The following is a 23,475-nucleotide window of genomic DNA, read 5'->3' on the forward strand; positions in this document are numbered from 1 at the left end:
CTAATTCTGCTCCTAAAGAAATAAATTTTCAATCATCCCCTGGTTTCAGTAGTGCAAGCTCAGATCCATTTAGATTGATGTAATCTACACGGACGAAGCGTTTTGTGCATTTGTTTTCTCTTTGTTTTTGACCTCAGGCAATTACGTGCTTTGTAGCTGGAAAGCAAAGCAATATCCGTTTCAGAGCTTAAGGGTATGAAAGAGGCGAGATCCACCTGCAGAACCCCCCTGGCACAGCCTCTCCTGGGACTTCTGTTTGTTTGCCAGTTAATAACTCAATTAGTTGTCCTGAAAGGTCATCAACAGCTTTACTACACAGCACGTTTGCTATTTTCCCAGGCTCTTGGTACAACAGCAGATGTGCTCATGGGTACTGCACAGTGGGTTTACAGCAGAACCAGGAAATTCTGAGATAAATAACCCTGGGGTTTTTTTGGTTCACTGGTGTTTTTGTGCTCCCAGTAAATACAGCCTTGGTCATAGAGTTCAACTTCTACTTACATCTTCTGAAGCAAGAACAAAGAGCACACAGGCTGTGCTGTAGCAGCACTGCGTGAGGTGCAAGTGCTACAGAGGGGTAACAAGAAATGTGAGATGTGACCTAACAGGGATGATCTAAACCTCTGCTGCACCCATACCCACGTAACTGTGCTTGACTGTTATGGAAATATCTCACAGTCTGAACTGACTACTCAGTCCAGGAAATCCTTGATTATATTTAATCCTGAAAGTAGATGTGACCCAGCACTGGCTAAAGCTGTAAGTCTGATCATCAACAATTATTAAAAAACATTCTCACAAAATAATATTTGACACATGGTTGCATACTTTGTGGCTTTGAGTGATAACAATGCATATACAAAAATAAAGGCAAAAGCTAAAGGCAAGTCTGATTTCCCCTCTTTTATCATTATTTTCAAAACAGTTTCTCCCACATACGTTTAAAATTATAGGGAATATATAGCAATATTAGAAGCACCCCAAAGCACCAGGACAAAAATTGGTATCTTCTACTCTTACTCAGAATGTTGTCCAGCACCTCTTAAGACTGATAGGGAACAGGATGCCAGAATGCAGAAAAACAGTCCAAGATGAGCATGTTCTGATCAGGAGCTCAGCAGCAAAGCTAAGCTCTTCCCCACTCTTTGTTCCTTAGTTTCTTCCTTTGGATTTTCCCAGAGATCGTCTTTGGTAGTTGTTGAACAAACTCCAACTCACCCGTAAAGAGAAATAACAACAATACTTAGCACTTTGACACGGCTTGATTCCAAGCTGTGTTCCTTTTCTGTGGCAAGCCTGCAGTTTTAAAAGCTACGGGCTCTTTTGAGGATGAAGCAGGCAGCACATCAGTCCCAGTGCCCAACAAAAAGAACCAGTTATGTTTTAGAGAAACAGCGCTCATCAGTTGGGTGACTCAGTAATTCCTCAAATCAGTAGTGCGGGACAATCACACACCACTGAATTTGAGCAAAACTTGGACTTCAAAGGGAGCAACTAAGGGGCTTTACTTGGTTGCATGAAACCCTGGCCGATGAGGCAGAGCTAGGACTCCTGCCCACACACTGAACAGAAATGTTGTGATTCACCTGTTTGTTTCTTCATTTTTTTCTGGTCAAGTTCAGGGTTTGTATCATTACAAAACTGCACTAACATGTTGGTGAGTCTGACTGACCCAATGTACAGATTGAGAAGTCTGTGATGGCAGCAGAGAGGAAACCTCCTGAGCAAGACCTTCCCTGCTGTAAGGAGCAATTTACACCACTAGAACAGGGCTCAGGGGAAAATCTAGCCAGATCTGTTCAAAGCCCAACATAGACCAGTACCAAACCCCAAGAATCTGCTCCAGGATTATATTTTTAAGAATGCTTTAAAAACAATTACTTCCCAAGGGCATAATTAGATTATGTTAAAAAACTTATTACTTACATAAAATGAATGGATTACATGAACAATCCGATTACGTCACTTCAGACACAGTGGATTATTTTACCAAAAAGTACTTACATCTGAAATCTCGACGTGCTTAAAAAGAATCAGATTATGAAATTGTGACCAGATTACATTTTTCAACATGTTTCTATGACTGCACTTAAAAATCTAATGCTATTTCTAGTTATTCTGCTGCGAAAATGCGACTGCATTTAAAATCTCCAACATGTTTTCCCTCTGTTCCGATTGAATCAAGGAGAGAAAAATTAATCTCCCAGAACAAAGCTGTTACTCAGGAAAAGAGAAGGGAAATTTAAAACCCTGCATCACTGCTGTTGGAACCCTGGGCAGAATCTGAGGGAAGCCAAAGACAGACAGTGAAGTCTTTTTTGAAGACTTTTGGTGGGAGCTGGCACACCGTTGCTTAGCCAGGTGGGGCTTATCCTGCTACTCCTGACAAACTATTCATGTTTAACTCTGAACGTGGATGCCCTGGGGTTCTTTTCAACCATTCTAGATGCTAGGGGAGTTTGATTCCTGCCTCACCTGGAAAGGCTGTTCTACTGTTTACCTCTGCACAGCCCACTGCCACCAGTAACGAGCTGTGAAAATTGTGCTGAGATTTGCCCAAACCTGCCATAACCTTTGCACCTGATAATCTGCGACCACTGCAAACTGTGATAACTCTGCTGAGGAACTTAACAGGCTATTGATTGCTGCCAGCTGAGGCTTTCACCCATGCTATAGTATTCAAACCCCCTGTTATTGTAACATCCAAGCATTATCTTTCTCTGTTCAGTTAGTCACTCAAAATGTCTAGAAATACATTTAATATTTTATAACTGTATTTAATTTGTAAAATCTGATTCTTTTGTTTAAAATAATTAGGACAAATTTATGCTCATAGACACAATTTGATTAGGTGAGGGAACATTTCATTTCCCTGTACGTAATCACAGTGAAATCTAATATAGGTTCATCTGCAGTTTCAATGTAAGAAGACAACATCAGATCCTATCAGGATAGGCCTATGATGTTCAGCTAAGCAGTGTTTACTTATGTAGCTAGGATGGGGTCAGATTTTCAATGTTACATTTCAAAACCTGATTAAAAAAAGAGGTTCCAGGAGAAAAAAAGCAAAACTCTACTATTCCAAAATATAACCTGACTGTATTTCTAATCTGATTATTAGGTTTGATTAGAGGAGTTTAATTTTAGGGTACATTGCCAGGACCTACTTGTATATTCAGAACTCAGTGATACTTGCCTTTCTCGGGTATTTGTAAGGTGCAGTAACTTTTTTTCACATGCTCTTGCAGCTGAAGAATTAATTTTTTCAGGATCTTGAGATGTAGGTTCAGGAGACAGAACAATAAAAGCTTTTACCACCTAAAGGAGAGAGCTAGAGTAAGGCAACACTCAGCAATCACTAACTTGATGAATAATGTTCAATAGAAAAACTAAGATGAATAACGCAATTTTCTACAATCAAATTTCTTTCAAGCCAGTGGAAATACAAGTTTCTGAGCCAGATGCTGGACAACTTTTTGTTTTTTCATCACTTATTGAGCTCCACAGATGGGCCTTAAAAACTACTTATAGCGAGCATAGTGGAGTTCCCAGCAGACAGGAATTCTTCACTGGTATCTGGGCAGCCACGTCGTGTCCTCAACGGTGTTCAAGAAGAGAGGTGACTTAGGTAGGCCACATTTGCTTAATGACCTTCCTAAGAAGAACAGCTAGGGGATGTTGCTTCAAGGTATAGGATCTCATTGGGATTCAGAGAAGCCATTGCCAGAGTTTCAAATTGGCCTAGGTGCCCCTAATTTTTCTGAAATCAAAAGGAAGTTAGATGCCTCTTCGTCTCCTCAAATGTATTTGAAAACACCGGACTACATCTTTATAGTGTTATTACAAGCCAAGATTTCCCTCACAGGCATAGCTATTTCTCAATATACACATACATTAGATGTTTTAGGTAGCTCCTAATATCAGTGTCCTTACCTCTCCTCTGATGGGGTCTGAGCTGCTGACAGCAGCTGTTTCAGCTCCTGCTGGATGCTCTATCAGGGCACCCCCTCTCTACTTCAAGCAGTCCAATGCGATACCTAGAGAGGAAATAAGAATTTGGTATTAAGAAGCAGAGCTGGGCAAATAATTTTGAAACCTCTGGTTCAGTAGTAAACCAAACCCGGTGCTTCTGAGATCAGTTATGATGCCTTCAGAGCTGTGTGAAAACCCCAGGTTTTCGTAAGCTAAGCATACATGTTTGGAGGGAGGCACTTCAAAACTCACCAGTGAACTGAAAATATTCCTCAAAATGTGTTTGATTCCTTACCATATATCTAGCAAAAAGACAGAAAGGACTTGCTGGTTTTATCTGGATGGCAAGGTTGCCGCCTTCTCCTGGAGGCCGAATGTTACCATTTTTATCTATTACCTAAAATGAAAGAAAGCTCACTCATGAGGAGTTAGGTGATATGCTGCTGAACAGAGAACAGTCCTGCCATGACCTTATCTTATTTCAGACTGAAATAACCAGAATGCTTTACAGTCATCAAAGTACCTGAACATGGTAAGGTGGAACTGCTTTTCCTAATGCACCAGGCTTAATTTGCATCCCCTCATGAGTTGCACGTTCAATATCCTGTAAAAGAAAACTGAGTTTATGTGTTTGTTATTCTATACGAATGGATAATTTTGCAGCTGACTCACTAAATGATCTACAATTCTAGAAGAAATAAAAGATGTTAATTTAAAAACACGTTTTCTCACTGTGATTTTAAAGTCCACTACTTGTTTATCTAATGGTGTAAATCAGCACAGCTGAGAGAAATCCATACAACAGCATTGACCTACATCAGTGAAAGATCCTACTCAGTGGGAAAAATCCTGTTTTCATTCAAAATGGTGTTCCAGATTAAACCAACTGGGCTTGAAATGCTTCTGATTTGGATTTGCTTTACAGTAATTTGGCTCCATTTACTTCTCAGAAATGTCCTCTGATTTATATTGGTGTGAGCGAAGCAGCAGAGCAGTGTTTTTGGCTACACTGTCATTAGTGTCAGCTTTCTACTGATATTTCTTGTAGGGGGACAAGCAAATCCACAAACTGGGATTTATGGGACTTGGAGCTTCTCCTCATCTGAACCACTGAAGTGGCACTGTGGAACAGTCTGGTCCGAGTTAAAAATTTTCTCCAGGGAACTTCTACCTTAGACATTTGTAATGTTTCCACACGATATACACTGTATGTGGGTGACTGCAAACATACTGATTTGGTCTGGCCATAACATTCATAACATATCTAACCCTGTCTTATTTTTCTACTCTGCCATCATGGCAGGGTGGTTTGACTCCCCTCTACTCATGCAGTATTGCAGGCTCTTGAATTTGTAACTTCATATATGTTGGGGAAAAAACCCCAAGAAATAAATGCATTAGAATCACTGAAGGAAAGAATATGGTTTGAATCTAGGGTCCAGCTGCATACAAGCAGAAATGGCAATTTTGCAGGTCTCTACGAGGATCCCAGCTTCTGAAATTATTACACCCTGACAGTGCCCGATGCACTCTGTGTGGGATGGGACTAAGGCAGAAAGCTGCAGCCTGCAGCGTGGCTCTGGTGGAATGGATACCTGGTAAGATCATGCTGCAACACGATCCGATAAATAGTGGGTGATAGGAAACGCAGACAGACTCTGGATGTTGGAAAAAAAAAAGAAAAAAGAAGAGTTCTGTTTGCTGCGAATTTGCTGAAACTTCTTGTCATGGGCACTCCAACAAGCAAACACGAAGCAAAATCAAAGAGACAGTGACACCATTATTTGGTGGGAACAGAGGATGGTTTACAGTGGAGAAGGAGATTTCATTACTCATTTTTACTAAAAAAGAACGTGTGGTATTACAAAGAGATGTGACTTGCCCTAGATCAATCCATGTGTCTGTGGGTGGTACAACAATCGAATCTCTGTTTTTGAATTTCCACTGTACTGAGAGCAGTCTCCCCTCATGCTTTGCATTAACAACCCACTAATGCAACAGCTTTTGCTTTCAATGACACACTGTTTTTATTCTTACATTTAAAACAGTTGCTGCATCATACTGTAGCTTGCCATGTGAAAAGATGCATGATCCCTGAATCAATGGAGAAAATGAGGTAGAACAGTCAAATTTTATCCAGCCTGTATCAGACAGACCCCATAGTATATCAGAGCAACTCAAATTTATCCAAACTTTGGTAGTGATGAGAAAAAAAATTATAGAGGAAGCGTTTAATAGGAACCAAGAATTTACAAATGGGGTTAAGCAGATGTAGACATTGTGAATTTACATAATCCTCTTTCCATTCATTAACAGGCCTGATTCCTTTAGGAATCTCTCAGGAGTGTAGCTTCATGTCACCTAGTAGAAGGGGTTTAGCTTTACTGTCATTTTGCTGCAGATCATAAGCATGGTAAGGGAAAAAAGACTGTGGAAGTATTTAATCTGATTAAGGGAAGCGCACAAAGTCCTCTCTGCTTCCTTCAAATTTCTGTTATTTCATTTACTAAGAAAATAACGCCCTCTATCCAGAACTAGCCAGTCTGACCATATGTCGTGGTTTAACCTCAGTCGGCAACTGAGCACCACGCAGCCGCTCGCTCACTCCCCCCTGGTGGGATGGGGGAGAGAATCGGAAGGGTAAAAGTGAGAAAACTCATGGGTTGAGATAAAGACAGTTTAATAGGTAAAGCAAAAGCGGTGCACGCAAACAAAGCAAAACAAGGCATTCATTCACTGCTTCCCATGGGCAGGCAGGTGTTCAGCCATCCCCAGGAAAGCAGGGCTCCATCATGCGTAACGGTGACTTGGGAAGACAAACGCCATCACTCCAAACGTCCCCCCCTTCCTTCTTCTTCCCCCAGCTTTATATACTGAGCATGATGTCCCATGGTATGGAATGTCCCTTTGGCCAGTTGGGGTCAGCTGTCCTGGCTGTGCCCCCTCCCGGTTTCTTGTGCACCTCCAGCCTGCTCAGTCGGTGGAGCATGGGAAGCTGAAGAGTCCTTGACTAGTGTAAGCACTGCTCAGCAATGACTAAAACATCGGTGTGTTATCAACATTGTTCTCACCCTAAATCCAAACCACAGCACTGTACCAGCTACTAGGAAGGAAATTAACTCTATCCCTGCCGAAACCAGGACACCACAATAATAATAGTAATAGACAATGAGGTTTAAAAAATCTAGCTATGCATGTCTGGCCCCTTACCCAGCAAATAACCGTATCTCTGCACCTGATTGCCTAGGAAGTACCACAGGAAAACAAACACTGATCTTCTTTTATGAAAGCATCATAAAAGGCTGAGATAACCATTTTTTGGAAATGTATCCATATGCTGTATCACCCACTGGACGTAAGTGTAAATATCCAAATTAAAGCAGCAAAGTGCGTTACCTTCTGCAATTGAGCCCCTTTATCCAAAATGTGTGGCACTCAGAGAGGCCTTCAAAAGCAGAGGACCGTGGTGCTCGCAGCCTCCCTCTCTCAAGGGGAACCTGGCTTGAGAGCGCGGAGCCGTGCGGAGCATGGGCTGCTTAGCAGACAGACCCTGCTGCAGCCGGATTTGACCACAACTGGATTCTGTTCACTTTTCTTCTAGTAGAATCACATTAAACAAACTTCTAGCTCTTATAGGGGATTTCATTTTCTACACTCATTAGAAGCCTGTGAGATTGTGCTTGAAGGTAACTTTATTTTGGATTTTAGGACTGTGAAGGAATCCATTAGGAAACAAGCAGTCGCTGGACTCTCTTGCTCTGCCACAGCTGATGGAAGCTCAGACACTGACGGTGAGTTCTGGTCTGCATCTTAAATCTAATACTTGAATGTGATGGCTGAACTTGGCAAATTACCCCTCCTCTAATTGATCTTTTCAATAATGAATCCTTCCCACACAGATATGCTTACATCGATTTCATTTATAAATTATGTTCTTTTTTATTCTTACAGGGGGACTATAAAGGCTCATATCAAGTATTCGCATAATAATTGGTTTTATATCAACAATCTGAAAAGCCTTATGAATAACTAAAACCAAACTCACCTAATGGCTGCTCTCTTTTTCATTACAGCTTTATTCCAACTTTTTGTATTGTGGGAAAGGAGATGAAGTTGTAGATCACTTATAAAATGCTCCTGCTCAATGGACTGGCTAAAATAACACACACAAAGTCACAAAAATCACTATTCAGCAAATCTTCAAGACCAAGTTCCAAACACATTCTGGAAATGTATTAAGGATTTCTAGACATAAAACTAAATATTAACTTTATTACTAATGCAAGTAGAGCAATTTTATGTGCCAAATTACATACACACAATATGTATACACATACACACACAGAGTATATATGTATACATGCAACATTAAGCATGTACTATGAATTTCTACAACTTATTAGTTTCTCATGATATATGATAGCATTGTATATGAAAGGATTATTTCTCACATACTGAATATAATTTCAATTCTCATTTAATTTACCTCAGAGGGGTTGTTAAAGCAAAAGATGGGGTCTTGTGTTCATACCTATTTCAACATAGTCTTTACTATTTCAAAATAGTTGGCAGTATAAATACATGTTGCTTATGCAATTTAGTAGTCTTATACTATGTATAATAACATGCCTCACAGTTTAAAAACATGCCAAATACTCCCAACCTTGCATTGAGAATTCCACTCCCGGCTAGCGGTTGGAAGACAAGAGACACGCCATCAAAAGAAGGGGCCACCTACACATGGTTCTCATACTGCCACCAAAAATGTGGATTTTGGATCTTGCTGCAATAAAACTGCTAGTCCCCCATCTGTAGCAATGCATTTTCAGGACTTGCGCTGGCACTATCCCAAACCAGAAAAGATTTATATGACCACTAAGGGGAAAACATTGAAGAGGAAACATATTCCCTGTCCCCAGCTGAAACTGAAGATTTCTCTCTACTTTATAAAACTTCAGAAGAAAGAAACAAGTCCTCTGAAAGAACTATAATCAGTTATTTTACTTGTTTGCTGTCTTCAGAACAGCTGTGTTGCCCATTCTAAACACACATAAAACATCATAAGAAAGGGCTAATTATCTTCTGAAGCATGAGGCTGAAGACCAGAGAGTCTCAAGAACACAACTTCCTCCTTATGATCCATTTCTGTTTCCTTCTCATCCTGATACAAGGGAGAACAGCATTGTCTTTGCAGACGTTAGGCAGAACGTGCAGAGGTACCCCCAGCATTAACACCTGGGTGAGGCTGTTTTGCAACCTCATTGTAATGTTGCGCTTCCGTAATCCCTATAGAGACCATACGTACCAAAGTCACCGTGTCCCTTCCATAGGCTTTGGATGAGAGGCTAAACTCTCAGGAAATAATGCATCAAAATATATTTGATACACAATACCTTTTCTGATGCAGGTATTACCTTTTCTGTTGTCTCTGAGAGTAACATCAAATTGAAGCTGGGCTGTAAGAGGGATGGAGAGGAGGTCTCAAAGGGAAAGGCTAGTCTATTGAAAATTGTATTTTTCAGCCAGAATGATACAATCCAGACAAGTTTCAAACTTTGTGGCTCCAAAAGAAAGCCATGTGCTAGGGAGATGTATTTTGCTTTCAACTGCTTGTAGCTGCAAGCCTGTGTCTCTGAAATCGTTCTGCATGGATCAGAGGAAATGTATTGGCAATTCTCTGATCATGCGCGGAGGAGGAGAATTAAACAAACCATCTACCTTGAACACGAGACAGAAAAGTGTACTGAGTATCAATAAGAGGTTGCTGCAGCATGGAGCAGAGCACCTCACAGACTACAGCCACAGCACGTGGCATGAATAACCTGGCAGTCTGCTTGACTTTGATCCCAGCCCCTTCATGCAAAAAACGGGGTACTAGAGCACAACGGAAACCCAGTTTCTAAGGTCAGCTAAGCAAGGGATCACTAGATCAGTTCTAGCATTGAAGCCTGGAGCAAATTATTCTATGAGCCACACCAGAATTTAGAGAGTCAAGAGTCATGACCCCACTGAAATCAGTGGTAAAACTCTTGTCTTCAGTGTGGTAGTTTCATTCAGACCTTTTTTTTTAAGGCTCTGAACTTTCTCAACTCTGAATTTAGTTGCTTGATTTTAGGTCCTTAAATTTGGTGGTGGTGGTGGGGAAATCAGCCTCCCAATCCTCAGACATTACCGGAGTTTAACTGCCCAAACAGCTAACTGCAGAGACAAGGATAGTTTCCAGGAGCTCTGAATTCCAGTTTGTACACTTGTTTATCATTCCACTTTTTGCGGACTTTTTGTTGTGTTGTCCACTTTTTGCTGTTTTTAAACACTTGTTTGTTTGAAGCCAAGCAGAAAGATCTAGAAGATGTAGAGACCCTGAAAGGCCCAGGAGTACATCATGGCTTTTAAAGGAAACTGAATTGGGTACAGAAAAGAGCTTGAGGCAGCGACAAGTGACATGCCCAAACAAGTACATTCAAGAAACTAATTATTAGTTTTATAATCATGTAACCTAATGCTCCTAGAAACCTTACGAGTGAAATAGTGAAAAGTGTTCTGAAATCTCTGTGAAATACTAAGGAGCATTACAAAAAATGAAGCTACTGTCAAAAAAGAATGAAGTAAACACTGTCTTTATTGACAATTGCTTTCATTTCAGCAGTTGCTAGTACAGAAATAGTTTCACTGACATAAGCAAAGTGTTTACTCTCAAGAAATAAAATATTTTACTTTCTCAAAATTAGAATTCTCCAAATCTCACTTTACAGTAGACCCAGAACTCCAGGCAGTGAGACACAGCTGTAAAAGACCTTCCTCCCTGCCTAAAGATGCTATTGTTCTCTGTCAATTTCTTTTTATTTAATGAACAGAAGAGGACTGCAAGGCTGGAGATGTTTTTGTCAAATAATGAAAATTCATGCCAGAAAATGAAATCTTCTCTGAGTACACAAAATTTAAAAAACCCGAGGATGAACAGCTAAGAACTGATATAGCCTTAAAGTTTGGCCCACTATTGCATGTGCAACTGTAAGAAGTAAGGATGTGTACACTACGGTACATGCTTCTTCATAAAGTTAAGAGCTAAATGTTAAACAGAGATGTGACCATCCAAACCAGATCAAGGGAGGTTTTTCACAGGTTTCACGTCTAAGTGGCTGCAGAAACAGACTGGTTCTGTAGCAAGTGTCTAGTATGGCAAAGAACCATGCTCTGTTCTACAAATTGGGTCACGTGCCCAACAGCAAACTTCATTTTAAAGACCACCAGAAGTGGTACAGGAGTTTTGTCTATTGTGTGCGAAGATCAGAACAGAGGGCAAGCAACAAAGCTACTTCTGTATGAGAGTATTTGTGGATAAAGCATAGGAGAAGCTGGCATTGCTTGTCATCAATACATGTATTAAACAAGAAAGGTTTATGAAGGTCATATGGTGGTATCAATAAAGAGGAGTCTTTCCATCTTCAGTAAACGATAGGAGGGCTGCATTCAGTTTAAACATGCTGCATTTAAGGACAGAGCATTTGAACCACTCAAATCCATGCCTGCCTTTTCTGCAGCTTGGAGCTAGACAATCGATATCAGCAATATCTCTTCACTGATTTTGGATACTATCTAAAAGAGATGGGTCACCAGCCAAATTCTGGTGAACCTGTGGATATTCAGGACTAGAATGAAGTTATATGGTTTGGTCCCTTTCCCAGCTTCAGGAACTGAAACCGTGGTACTGACATCAGAAGCTTTGCAAGCAGGCGCAAACATCACATCTTGGTGTTATCTATAGTTTTTGATGCTCAGGCATTTAACAAAAATAGATCAGAAGGAGGGCACTTGTATCAGAGAAATTTATATAGTGTTAATGGAATGAAAGAAGTTCTGTTAAATTCCAGACAATGCTACATCCGTCCCCACTCTTTGTTTCTTAATTCGTTCCTCTTGATCTTCCCAGTGACTGTCTTTGGCAGCTCTTGGACAAATTCCACCTAAATAAAAAAAGACAGAAAACAATGTAGCATGTTCTACAGAATTGGTCTTCCAAGACTGGCTCTCAGCATATGTGGAAAACTAGGAGGATTCCCATCAGTAAGAACCGCTTGCCTAAAGGATCAAGTCCAAGCCAAATCAAGGCAGCACATTGTGCCACTTGTGACACAATTTCTTTGGCTGCCTAGATGGCCAAACATCTGCGTAGCTGCCTCCCAGCTAACCAAACCGAGTACTGTAACATGAGTACTGTAACAGAAGGATGAATACCTAAATGGTATCAGAGGTCAGAGATTAATGACAAAAAGAAGAAAAAAGGAATGTTAATGGCACGAAGTCTTTAGTGGCCCTTAGTTCCTAAGAGTTCTGCACAAGTGAACTAAGGCACTGCTAGTAGCTCTTTTCCTGTCATGCTGGGATTACTGAGAAACACCAAGTGTATCCTCCTGGGCTTTCCTCTTATTTATTAACCATGAGGACCACTAGATAAAAACTTACTCAGATTCAGTCAGGTACTACCCTAAAGTCACCAGAGAGTGCTTGGTTGAAGATTAAATACAAAATGGAGAATTATGATTGTCAGCCTGACTTAGAACATGCAGATCTAACTAGGGTATCGTATGAAGCCTAGAAATTTTTGAGAGGTTTAAACAAACGCTTTACTCAAATGCATGAAAAGCAATGTAAACTAATGTTATTTAGGAAAGATTTTCTGGAGCCACTGCTCTAGCTGAATCTTTACCACTGTCTCTTTCTGGTGAATCATGAAAATCCAAGTAGCAATTCTCCTGAGATTTATGGAAGGGTGCCCTGGTTTAAAGTTTCTCCTCAGAAGCATTTACCTTTCTAGGGTATTTATATGGCGCAGTAGTTTTCTTGACATGCTCCTGCAAGTCACAGGTTAAGCTCTCCAGGTCACTGCATGAAAAGGTTGGGGACAGGACCACAAATGCTTTCACAACCTGTAAGGTAAGGTCAACAAAAGTGATCTGACATCATCCATTTTTAAGCACTGATATACAGGTTACCAGGGAGCAGTACTACTCAGAGTCATGACGTGCAAAAGGGAGGAACAGAGAAACCAGCACAATATAAGAAAAGTTTGTGCCCAGCTTTTGCACAGGTATGTGCAGAAGGGAAAGTTGAAAGCAGAGTTTTCCTGCCCTCACTACAAAGCAAGAGTATTTGCTCTATCCTCTCAGCAGGGATCAAGAAGGAGGAGTAATAAGAGGTATCTCTGCAGAGTTCTCCCTGAAGCTGAGGGACATTTTGTTTCTCTCCGAAGTTCACACTGAGGACAGCAGGCCCATATCATCCCAGCACAGGACTGTGCTTTCTCCATATCTGTAGCCCAAGTCTAATGCTAGGCAGTTATAGTATAACTTTGGCTACACCAAGACAGCCAGAAAAGACAATTTCAATGTATAGACAAGTGCTTACAACAAGGGGAAAGTAAACATCACTGTAATGTTCTCCACAGAGAAGACCTTCTTGGCATGAAAAGAAACTAAGAAGAGCAAAGGCATGTAAATGGGAAGGGATTTTGCCTGTCACCCCAAGTAGGACTATCCATGATGACATGACTGCCTTAGAGCTGTACATTATTCAGTAAAGTAGGAACTGCTTTATATAGTTACATATTTGAACAAACATATTGCTTCCCCCACCACTGTTCAGCATTATTACCTCTCCTCTGAGGGGATCCGGGCTGCTGACAACAGCTGTCTCTGCTACTGCTGGGTGCTCTATCAGGGCACTCTCTACTTCAAATGGCCCGATGCGATATCTAGGTAAGGAAAGAAAAATGTAGGATTTGGTTTTATGAGCTGGAAAACCAGTACCAAATGTTTTTTAGTTGTCATATTGAAGAAAAAAAAAAAACAAAACAAACCAACAACCAACTATAGAAACTTTAGGCAGAATGGGAAAGTTGGCTGTGTTAGAAGGTAGGAGCATTTAATGGTGGTCATGTGGTAGAGGACTGCTGGGGGCTGTGGATACCTCTCCATCTCTCCCCTTTCCTTGTGGCTCCTAAGCTAGAGCTCCATCCCACCCTGATAGCTGGGGTCTGCAGTATCAGCTGATGCCACGTTATGGTATCACATCATACAATATCAAATTGTTTCATTTCAACATGTTAAAAATAAAATGTTTCAGTGCTCTTTGAGTCTGATAGAGATGTCCTTCAATTTTAGTCAAAAAACAAACTAGATTAAAATCCTGCCAATGGAAGTTTTCGCTCCTTGTTGAAACAGATGAGATGTCGCAGTGGAAATGGATACAGAGATGCCACCGACATCACCAAGATGATACTGCAGATCTATGAAAAGCTAATAATAAAAGCAAGTATTCCTAAGTCAAGAGGTCAATACATTCATCAGAGGACTATCATGTCAGAAGCTCACCAGGAACACAACGTGTAAGATTATACAATGGCAGACTTAGAAAGGAAGCATGCAAACTGACCCTGAAGAAATGATGATGTCATCGTCTCTTCCAACAAACTGAAAATATCCATCTTCATCCATAGTCCCTCTGTCTCCAGTGACATAAAAATCCCCACGTTCACTTTCTGCGGTTTTCTTAGGGTTATCCTCAAAGCGGTTTACAAACAGTAGTTTAGATTTTGAGCATGCATTAGCTATACATAATGCTATAACACACATAACGTTAAATGCACTGGAACTTAATTTTTGAGTCAAGGATGTTCAGGAATTTTACTGACATTGCTATAAAATACAATAGAATAGGTTTAAAAAACAAAACCATTTTGATTCTTTTAAAAAAAATTTAACTCAATCTTGAGCAAATTCTTCTCTTCCCTTTTCTAACATCCACCAATCCAAACAAACAAATTACTCTGGTAATAAATAATAAACTGGTGAAAAATACTCAGCCTTTTGAACCACTATGCAACTGGAGAGATTTTGGGGATATTGGTGGTGGTGAGGAATAAAATAAAGTCCTTACTACATATTCAGAGAATAAACCAAGTGGTCTTATAGGTTTGCTTCTGATAGCAATTTCCCCCTGTTGTCCTGGAGGCAGAACATTAGCATTTTTGTCTATGATCTAGAATGAAAAACAACACGTATTTTAGTCCAATGGGAAAAAAAAAACAAAGCCAAAACCAACCAAACAAAAAACCCCTGTGAAAGAATCTAAAGAGCAGCCAACAAACCTGCACATCATAAAGGGGAGCTGCCTTCCCCATTGATCCAGGTTTTATCTTCATTCCTTTAAAAGCAGAGCAGATTATTCCCTGTAAAAATCAAAATCAAAACAAAGTTTTGCAATAGAAAACTGCTACATTCACATTCAATTCATTAAATGCATTTTCTAGAATAATTCCAAAGTAAGGAATTAAGATTCATAGGATCCTATATGTCAGTGCTGTATGGTACAGATAAGCAAAATCAAGAAACTCCCTGAAGGAATCCTGTTCCATTATCTGCAAAGAATTCATGCCCTCTGCTAACCAGTCTTCTTCCTTAGACTCAAACTCTGCCCTCTTGCCTGTCACTGTCACTTGGAATTTGCTTAAGGACGTTTATGGAAACATTAGAGCACATCTCCCAACAATCCATGTTTCTGGCAGGTTCTGTGAGGAGAGCCATGAAAGGGTGCTCTTTCAGAGGTTATCAGGGGAGGAGATTACTGAAACATTCACAGAAACGTGAAGGAAGAAACAGGCTGTGTTCTTTGAAAACAAACATTAAAACATCGTAAAGCAAAAAGGAATTGCAAAGATTTAATAGAATATAGACCCTACAGATGTACCGTTTCAGTCTGGCCATATATTTCATAGATGTCCAGCCCAGTCTTGCTTTTCCACTGCTCCATGACTTCTGGGTTGAGTGGCTCCCCTCCACTCATGCAGTGCTTCAGGTTCATGAATTTGTAGCTTCACATGGAGTTAAAAAACAAGAGGCATAATTAAATCTGTTGGGCAAGACAAGGAGCATGCAACTGTAAACAAGTAATACTGGAGAGCTGTTTACTGGGAGAGTTAGTCCCATGAAGTGGGGAAATCAGAGGATTCCTGATCCTTTGGCTCCTGATACAGCAAGGATCTCAGTCTGTGCTCAACACTATGCATATGAGTAGTAGTAGTCAAGAGTTAAACACACATGAAAAATAAAGTAAAATTTTTGCTGAAGTCAGCTAAGATTTAAGGACATGCCTATAACTAACCACAGAATGATTTGCTGAGCCAGGGCCCTGATTGCTGACCCTCTGCAACAGCCCAAGTGAGAAAGTGCAAGAGGGGAGGAAGGAACGGTGGCAGGCAGTGAGAACTGGAGCAGGGGATGATGTACAACTGCCACAACAAATCACTCCCCCACAGTCATGTTGACACTGACTTTCTAGGATGACAGTCCTTCCCAAAGCATGGACAATTAATGTGGTAATTGAAAATTATGATAAAGAATTTAACAGGCGCTCAGTTTCATACCCTCAGGGACTTGCTCACAAGTTCAGTAGTGGAAGTCTCAAATTTCTGAGGGAAAACATCAAGTTTCTCTATGTTTGATCATAAAACTCAGCAAAACTCACAAATTTTGTATGACGGTCTTTTCATGAAGGATATTTTAAACTAAATTACTACCCTATTTTGGGTGAAGCAGCTAGATCTGGGAGACCACTGAAGTTTAGTTAGGGTAAATTAAACATTAGTAAATAATTTCTTGACGTACTTGGAGAGATCATTTTGCACCAGCATGCGGAACAATGTTGGAGCACCAACCAGCGCGTCAATGGGGAATCTGCAGAGAGTCTAGTGAGTTAAACAACAAGATGGACATATGAAGCTCAGACGAAAAACTGTCTTGTGGATGTAGAATAAACAGATGACATAGGGGGCAAATGTAGCTCTCCTTTCTATGTAAAAGCACCATATGCTCTCTGTTGGGTAAGAAACCCTCCTCCAGTCGGTGTAATATGCAGAGATTCACAGCATATTTGGTTGGACAAAATTCCATGCTAACATGTCTACATGACACCCAGACCACACAGCTTGGAGCATGGGCAGAATAAGCCCGTCTCTGTCTACGTTATAGGGAGGTTTTCGCTTTCATCTTGGCCGGTGCTGGCAGAGAAATCCTTCCGTTTCAGCCTGCATTAATACCAGCTGATAGTACTTCCACAGTCGCTAGAACAAAAGGCAAGCAATTAGTGCTGCTTTTGGGTGATTTTCATTCATGTGCTCACCAGCTATGAGCAAAATGTATGAATGAACTGCAGGTTTGGCCCCTTCTGTGTACATTAAAAATGCAAATAGTAGCTTTACGCAACGGATACAGCATCTCGAACACAACTATGGACACAACCCTCATGAAATCTATGGATGCTGTTAAGAATGTTCTTTTTGCCCCCTTTCTGCAGATTAACACATCTCCATGAGTTTTTCCTTACATTTAGGATGGCTGCTGATTCAATCTGTGGTAGCTTATGTATAAAGATGCATGATCCAAAAACCCAGGGATCAAAAACAGATGCCAGTGAAGCTACTATCCATCCTGTGTCTGCTGTGCTCCATATCACGTCTGAGGGAGTCAAATCCAACCAGTACCTGATAGAGCAGAAAAAAATGAACAAAAAGATAATGAAAAATTTTTGCTTAAAATAAAAAAAAAACCCCAAACCACAAAGAAAACTGAAAAAACCAACAAGCCCAAGATTTCTGACAAGATACGTGGGCACTAGGTACTCTGAATAAGTTTATTTTATGAGCTAGCTCTAGGATAAAAGGGCACCTAACTATATGTTTGCATAAATATACACACATACATGTATATCATGCATATATGATGTCAGTCATAACACAGGACAGAGTAAGGGAAAGAGAGGAGTCTGAATTTCAATAAAGTGACTTTCCACTAGGTAGGAAGATAGGGCTGAAGCAGCAGCATTCATGGATGCTGTGTTGGACACCAGGTATTTCACTTCTAAGGCTGCTGAGGGACCAGGGTGATCTGTGCAACCAACGTAAACTCTGCCTCTGCTCATCTACATGTCACAAAGCTTTCTGCAGCCCAAACAGCATGGTACCTCTTGGTTCTTTGCAGTAAAGTATTCCCAGCTGATGGCTGTCCTTTGAACCACTCTAAAGAAAGGGTAAGAGATATTCATTGAAAAATGGAAACACAATGGAAAAAAATGGTGATCCTACTCCCCTAGAAATCTGCTGGAGTTTCTAGTCCAATTCCAGAGGCAGAAGGACTGGGGCCGTACATTGGTATTTCTTATTCAGTAATTTTTCATCAGTTCTACTATGCAGCTTCAATTATCCCATGTTCAACCAGGCTCAAACCTTTCATACCTTTCACTTAAAAGGGGTCTGAAACCAAGGCTACCCTGGGAATGTTCAGTCATCTTTGGAAATCCTGTGGTTCCACTGGTAAAGAAGATAATCATTGTGTCTTGAATCCTTGTTTTGATACAGGAATGGTCAGCAGATTGGTTTCTTTAAAACAGAGAATGCAATCATGACCTCAGTGGTTACTTTACACAGGCTTCAGAATGTAATGAAGTATTGCATATTGCAGAACTCCCACCCCAAATAAGCTTCACAGAAAGTTTTCACCAAATTAGACTAAAATAATGTGGAATTACACTTCCTCAAAGACAGACTTCCCCTTAAGATGAACAGGATAGAAACTTCCCAGAATAAGACCACTGTTAGTAAACAACTCTGATGTGGGTCAGCAATCAGTCGTGATTAACACCTTAATGTTGGCATTTGATGAGTATTTGTAGTCAGTGAATACTTGTAAATGAGGACTTGTGGAGAACAGGTCTGCTTTCTGCATCATGACTGCAGTGTCACTAACTCATACTCACTTGTACAGGTCAGTGAAGTTCAGCCATCCCTCCCTCCTGCCTTTGGACACGATTAGCTTGGTCTTCAGAAACTGACACTCAGATGCCACTGAGTCCACGGCAGGAGCCAGTGTGTCATCCGTAATGATGCACGTGGCCTTTGATGCCTGGAGTCGATACAATATGTCTTTGGCTGATAATTGGGATATTCCTGGAATTAAGACAATTCCTGGAAGAGCAATAACGTTAGTTTGGGATGGCATTTTTTACATCTGATTCTTTTCTAAGAACCTAAACTATTAACTATTCCCAAACTGACCTCTGAGATGGATTTGCCTTGGCGTTCCCAAGCCAAACAGTTACAGTGGGGTAATGCAGCTGCTTGTGCTCTCCTGTAAGGAATGAAATGTGGACCTGTCTGGTGACTTCCATGGCTCTTCCCTGCATTCTGTCATCTCCATGCCTACCGCACAGGCCACCTGTCCTACGGCACCTAGTGCAAATCCTTCAGGACTGCCGGCGAAATTGGTAGCTAGGCCACTCACTAGATTATTACAACCTTTTCCTTTATAAACCATATAAATTCTTGATCCTCTCAACTGATTTGCATTAACCAGTTTTATCAGTCTCAGATATGCTCACTGACCTGCTCGCATGCAAGCCACATTCACCAGCCACCATTCTGGGACTCGCGGCAGGATCACAACAATTCTGTCCCCCTTCTGCAGTCCACATACTTTAGTCAGCACATTGGCCACTTTTCGAGACAGGAACCCCAGCTCCTCAAAGCTCCACTTCACTTCTTCTCCTTTTCCATTTACCCACCAAAAGGCAGGGTTTGATGGTCTCTTTCCAGCCTACAAAACACAGGGATTCAAACCCAAAACATTTTCTTCTGAAAGACCATGAAATTATAATGTACAAATATCTGCAAATTATGGAAGATCTGAGTATTTCACAACTGGCATGTAAGTTATTATTTTTCCCTTGTCCTTAATGGATCAAGATTTGCTATGGATCAAGCTCAGATATTCTCAATAAATTCTCCTTTTCTGAACCTGAAATTTTTACCAGCCCAGTTGTGTCCAGACTCAAGTCCTAGTCTGGATCCTATTTCAGTTTAAGTCTTATGCTCAGCATTAATGCTCCTACAAAGTAACAGATAACGTGAAATACTTCACATAATACTCCTGATATTCTGGATGGAGTTGTGGAATGCTATTAAACAGACGCAGCACAGGCAGAGGACAAAATAAAACAACAGGACAACACGGTATCTCAGGACTCTTTCTAGTCTGATTGTTCAGGAAGAAGGGAGTTAAGTGGTCTCTAACTACAGGGCATCTGGACAAATGCAGAATGCACTTTGGAGCAAGGCAATTAAACATTTGTGGGAGAATTTTCCCTAGCATGAAATGTTATTGTGATGTTACCTCTATTTTTATGATGTGAATATCTAATATTATAATATGCAGAAGGAATAAACACAGCCATTCTGAGGTTAAATCAAAGGCAAAAAGGACTTACCATTGCTTTTTCTACCTACATAGGGAGCACCAAGGGTCAGAGACACTTTTAAAATAAAGCAAGAAAGAATGAGATTTTGTACAATTTCCTAATGCTAATTGGTTTTGGCAACTGATTTTTTTGATAATGAAAAAACCCCAACTTATTTCAAATGAAATTTCAAATTGAAGTATCTCATCTGCACAACAAAAGATCATCTACCTTTTCAATCTCAGACCATTTGTCCAGTACATCACTTGCAAAGTTAAAGTACTTTGGTATTTCCTGTTCGCCCCGCCTGACTGACTTGTACTGTGAATATACATCAGAGGCAAGCAGCCTGGGGTGTCCACGGAAAGTCCTATTAGGAAGCTTCAGAGCCCACAAGGATTTTAGAGTCTGTAATTTAAACAACTTCATGGCAGAAGATGATGTACGTAGATGCTGTAGACTATATAAGAAAATTTGCAGAATTGTTGCTATGAATCCTGCAACAACAACAAAAAAAAAAAAAAGAAAATAATCTTGAGATTATCCAAAGACAATTCAGATATGAATTGATGAGTTAATTAATTGAAGTCACTTAGGCTAGTCACAGCCAAACTGATGTTTTTAACAGTTCAATTAAATGTGGAGTTCCCCATCCTGCTTTCTTATATTTTTTACCACCAGCTTTTTAAGGACTTAATGTACTGTACTGATCTGGCATCTTGTCTGTAGCTCAGCTGATCCTTATAGATTCTTGATGTGTTCTTTGGGGCTGCTAACTGCCCACAACCCTCCTTAGTCAAACACAACATAAGATGTTATTGTTTACATTATAAGAAGGTTACTGGTTCTTACACCAAAGCATTCAGTAGCTGATTCTGTATTCCTTTTCCTTCACCTGGAGCCGAAGGATGTTTCCAGACTACTTCCATCAAAATTCTCACTGCTTTAGCTTGAACAGGTGCTGACCGATATATCCATTCACCACATATATTCCAAGAACCTTCACTTCAGTAATCCCTTACATAGGTCCCCAAATTTGATTTAGACACTTTACCTTTGCTCGCTGTAAATGCCCTCTTCCATCTGTACTCACCATAATGATCCTAAAAGCTCTGAAGTCCAATTACTTTCTTCCTTTCCATTGCTAGTCTTCTTTTTTCTTTCTTTCTCTCTTTTTATATTACTATTATTATTATTACTTTCAGCAGTCTAGAAGATTGCTTCAGAACTGTGCTCAACTCTAAAAATTTTAATGGTATTTAGAGGCTTCTCGTAAGTGCACATGAAGATTATCAAACGTAGAAAAAAAATACTGGCTCGTGTCTGGAAGAGCCCACAGTCAGAGCAGGAGCCAGTGGAGTCCTGGAGGCCTATGATGATTCTCAAACCTGGGTCCATCTATTGATTTTCCTTTTTCAACCACTAAACACAAGTTACTAAACTCAATACAAGGTTAGGCGAGTGACTGTTGACATACAGGTTAATTTCCTCTTCTGTTCTTACAAAGGATGAAGCTATCCACAAATTAAGAACAAAATTATAGGTAAACTCTTGATTAAATTCTTTTCCACGTGGAATTTCTGTGGCCTGAGCGAAGTTGCAAAGTTTTGCCCTTTGTCCCAGGTTTTTAAGTTCATTTTGTATTCATTTACCTCTTTTCCCGTGTCTTCAACCGTAACCACTTATCCTCACATCTCTGATGCGTGGATCTCAGTTTTGGTCAAATTTTACTCCCCAAGAAAAAGTAACTTATTTAACAATGGCATTATTTCCTTATTCCTTAGCAGGAGCTTTTACAGTAATATTTAATCTGCCTATCAGGCAAATGAACTCAAATACCTAGAACTTGCACAACTTAGTCTTTTCAGCGATATCTGACAGCATAAAAAATCTGGATGCAGATTTTCCCCCAGAACAGATACTTTGTCAAGACCAACAGTAATTCACAGTGTTCTCTATGCTACATGGAGATTGTGGTAAAGAAATACTGATCAGCTGTAAGTAATCCTATAGGATATCATTTGCTCCTGAGAAAGAATCATAGGACATGGATATAAAATTAAGTGCCGTTATGTCCTTAAGTGCCACCCACTTCAGAATCAGGATTATACAGCAGAAACTTATTTAGATGGTACTTACATTTGAAATCAAAACTTCATTCCTTTAACAGAAAAGCCTAATCATTTTGATTATTCTTTTTAATAACATAGTAAGATACTTCTCATTTCTTAGTCTGCTCTAATTCTATGATTTAGCTATAATCTACAGATTTCAGAGCATTACAATGACAAAATCTACAGAATAGCCTGTAAAGAAAAGAGGAGAGAAAGAACATTCAGGAACAGTATTCAAGATTGGAAATAGTATTCAAGACTGGCAAGATGAAAAACATTTTAAATCCAGGATTCCCTAGTGGTCTACAGAAACGTCTGCAAAGTTTTGCTGTGAGAGCCTTCGACAGCTTTTAGCACTTTTTCACCTGCAAACTTACAAAAGACAATTGAGGAAAAGACCCAGTAATGGCGAAGTCCTCTGAACTGCTGCAAGAATCAGAAATTATTTTTCCTGATTTAGTACCATCTGCTTCTTCTCAATGACCAGGAAAAATTGGAATTCAGACAAACAACGTTTTCCTGACCTGTTTGCTGTGGACAGTATAGATTGAGAGCTGGCTGGGGTAGATCCTCTTCATTCGGCTTTCACGACATGTGTTTCCCAAACGAGGCACTGTAAAGATTAGCCTTAACCTGGACACTCTGTCAAAAAAGATTTGGAGTGAAACCCTTTCTACTTTATAATTTCCTTCTTTTGAAGTAATGAGAACAGAACATAGCACAAAACAGACCAGGCAGCACAATTTTTTCTGTGGAGTAACCTTTTTCTTGTAATGATTTACACCGTTGTTAATTGTACGTAATTTGCACCTTAACCTAAAGCACCTTGTATCTTCTCTTTTCCCCCACTTTAACCATTGAAGTAGATTGACAGATTTAAGTAGATCACAAATTCATCAAGATGAAGAGAAGTAGTTAAAGAATATGTCTTTCTCCTTCCTGCCTGACTAACCTAGTGGCCTTCTACGATGGAGTGACTACATCAGTGGACATGGGAAGGGCTACAGATGTCGTCTATCTGGACCTCTGTAAGGCCTTTGACACGGTCCCCCACAACATCCTTCTCTCTAAACTGGAGAGCTATGGATTTCATGGGTGGACTCTC

The 23,475-nt window shown here is 40.2% G+C and overlaps 1 protein-coding gene across 3 annotated transcripts; it reads right to left on the minus strand.

Moving 5' to 3' along the window:
* Positions 1-10,579: 10,579 nt before the first annotated feature.
* On the minus strand, positions 10,580-23,080 carry LOC143166796 (acyl-coenzyme A synthetase ACSM3, mitochondrial-like). 3 transcript variants are annotated; one of them, XM_076351571.1, is made up of 15 exons: positions 22,895-22,934; positions 22,748-22,796; positions 20,488-20,753; positions 19,406-19,616; positions 18,781-18,988; positions 18,260-18,403; positions 17,353-17,509; positions 16,635-16,714; positions 15,718-15,841; positions 15,119-15,199; positions 14,908-15,009; positions 14,404-14,531; positions 13,624-13,723; positions 12,780-12,899; positions 10,580-11,936 (listed from the first exon to the last, which is right to left on the minus strand). In XM_076351571.1, the coding sequence occupies exons 3-15, from the start codon at positions 20,683-20,685 to the stop codon at positions 11,850-11,852; spliced, it is 1,740 nt and encodes a 579-aa protein (XP_076207686.1). In that variant the 5' UTR covers positions 20,686-20,753; positions 22,748-22,796; positions 22,895-22,934; the 3' UTR covers positions 10,580-11,849. The 3 variants fall into 3 exon arrangements, with proteins under 3 accessions (XP_076207686.1, XP_076207685.1, XP_076207688.1); XM_076351570.1 differs by lacking the exon at positions 22,748-22,796 and having other exon boundaries at positions 22,895-22,955; XM_076351573.1 differs by lacking the exons at positions 20,488-20,753; positions 22,748-22,796 and having other exon boundaries at positions 22,895-23,080.
* Between the last annotated feature and the right edge of the window lie 395 nt (positions 23,081-23,475).

Source organism: Aptenodytes patagonicus, chromosome 13 (genome assembly GCF_965638725.1).
Source record: "Aptenodytes patagonicus chromosome 13, bAptPat1.pri.cur, whole genome shotgun sequence".
NCBI classification, from domain to species: domain Eukaryota; kingdom Metazoa; phylum Chordata; class Aves; order Sphenisciformes; family Spheniscidae; genus Aptenodytes; species Aptenodytes patagonicus.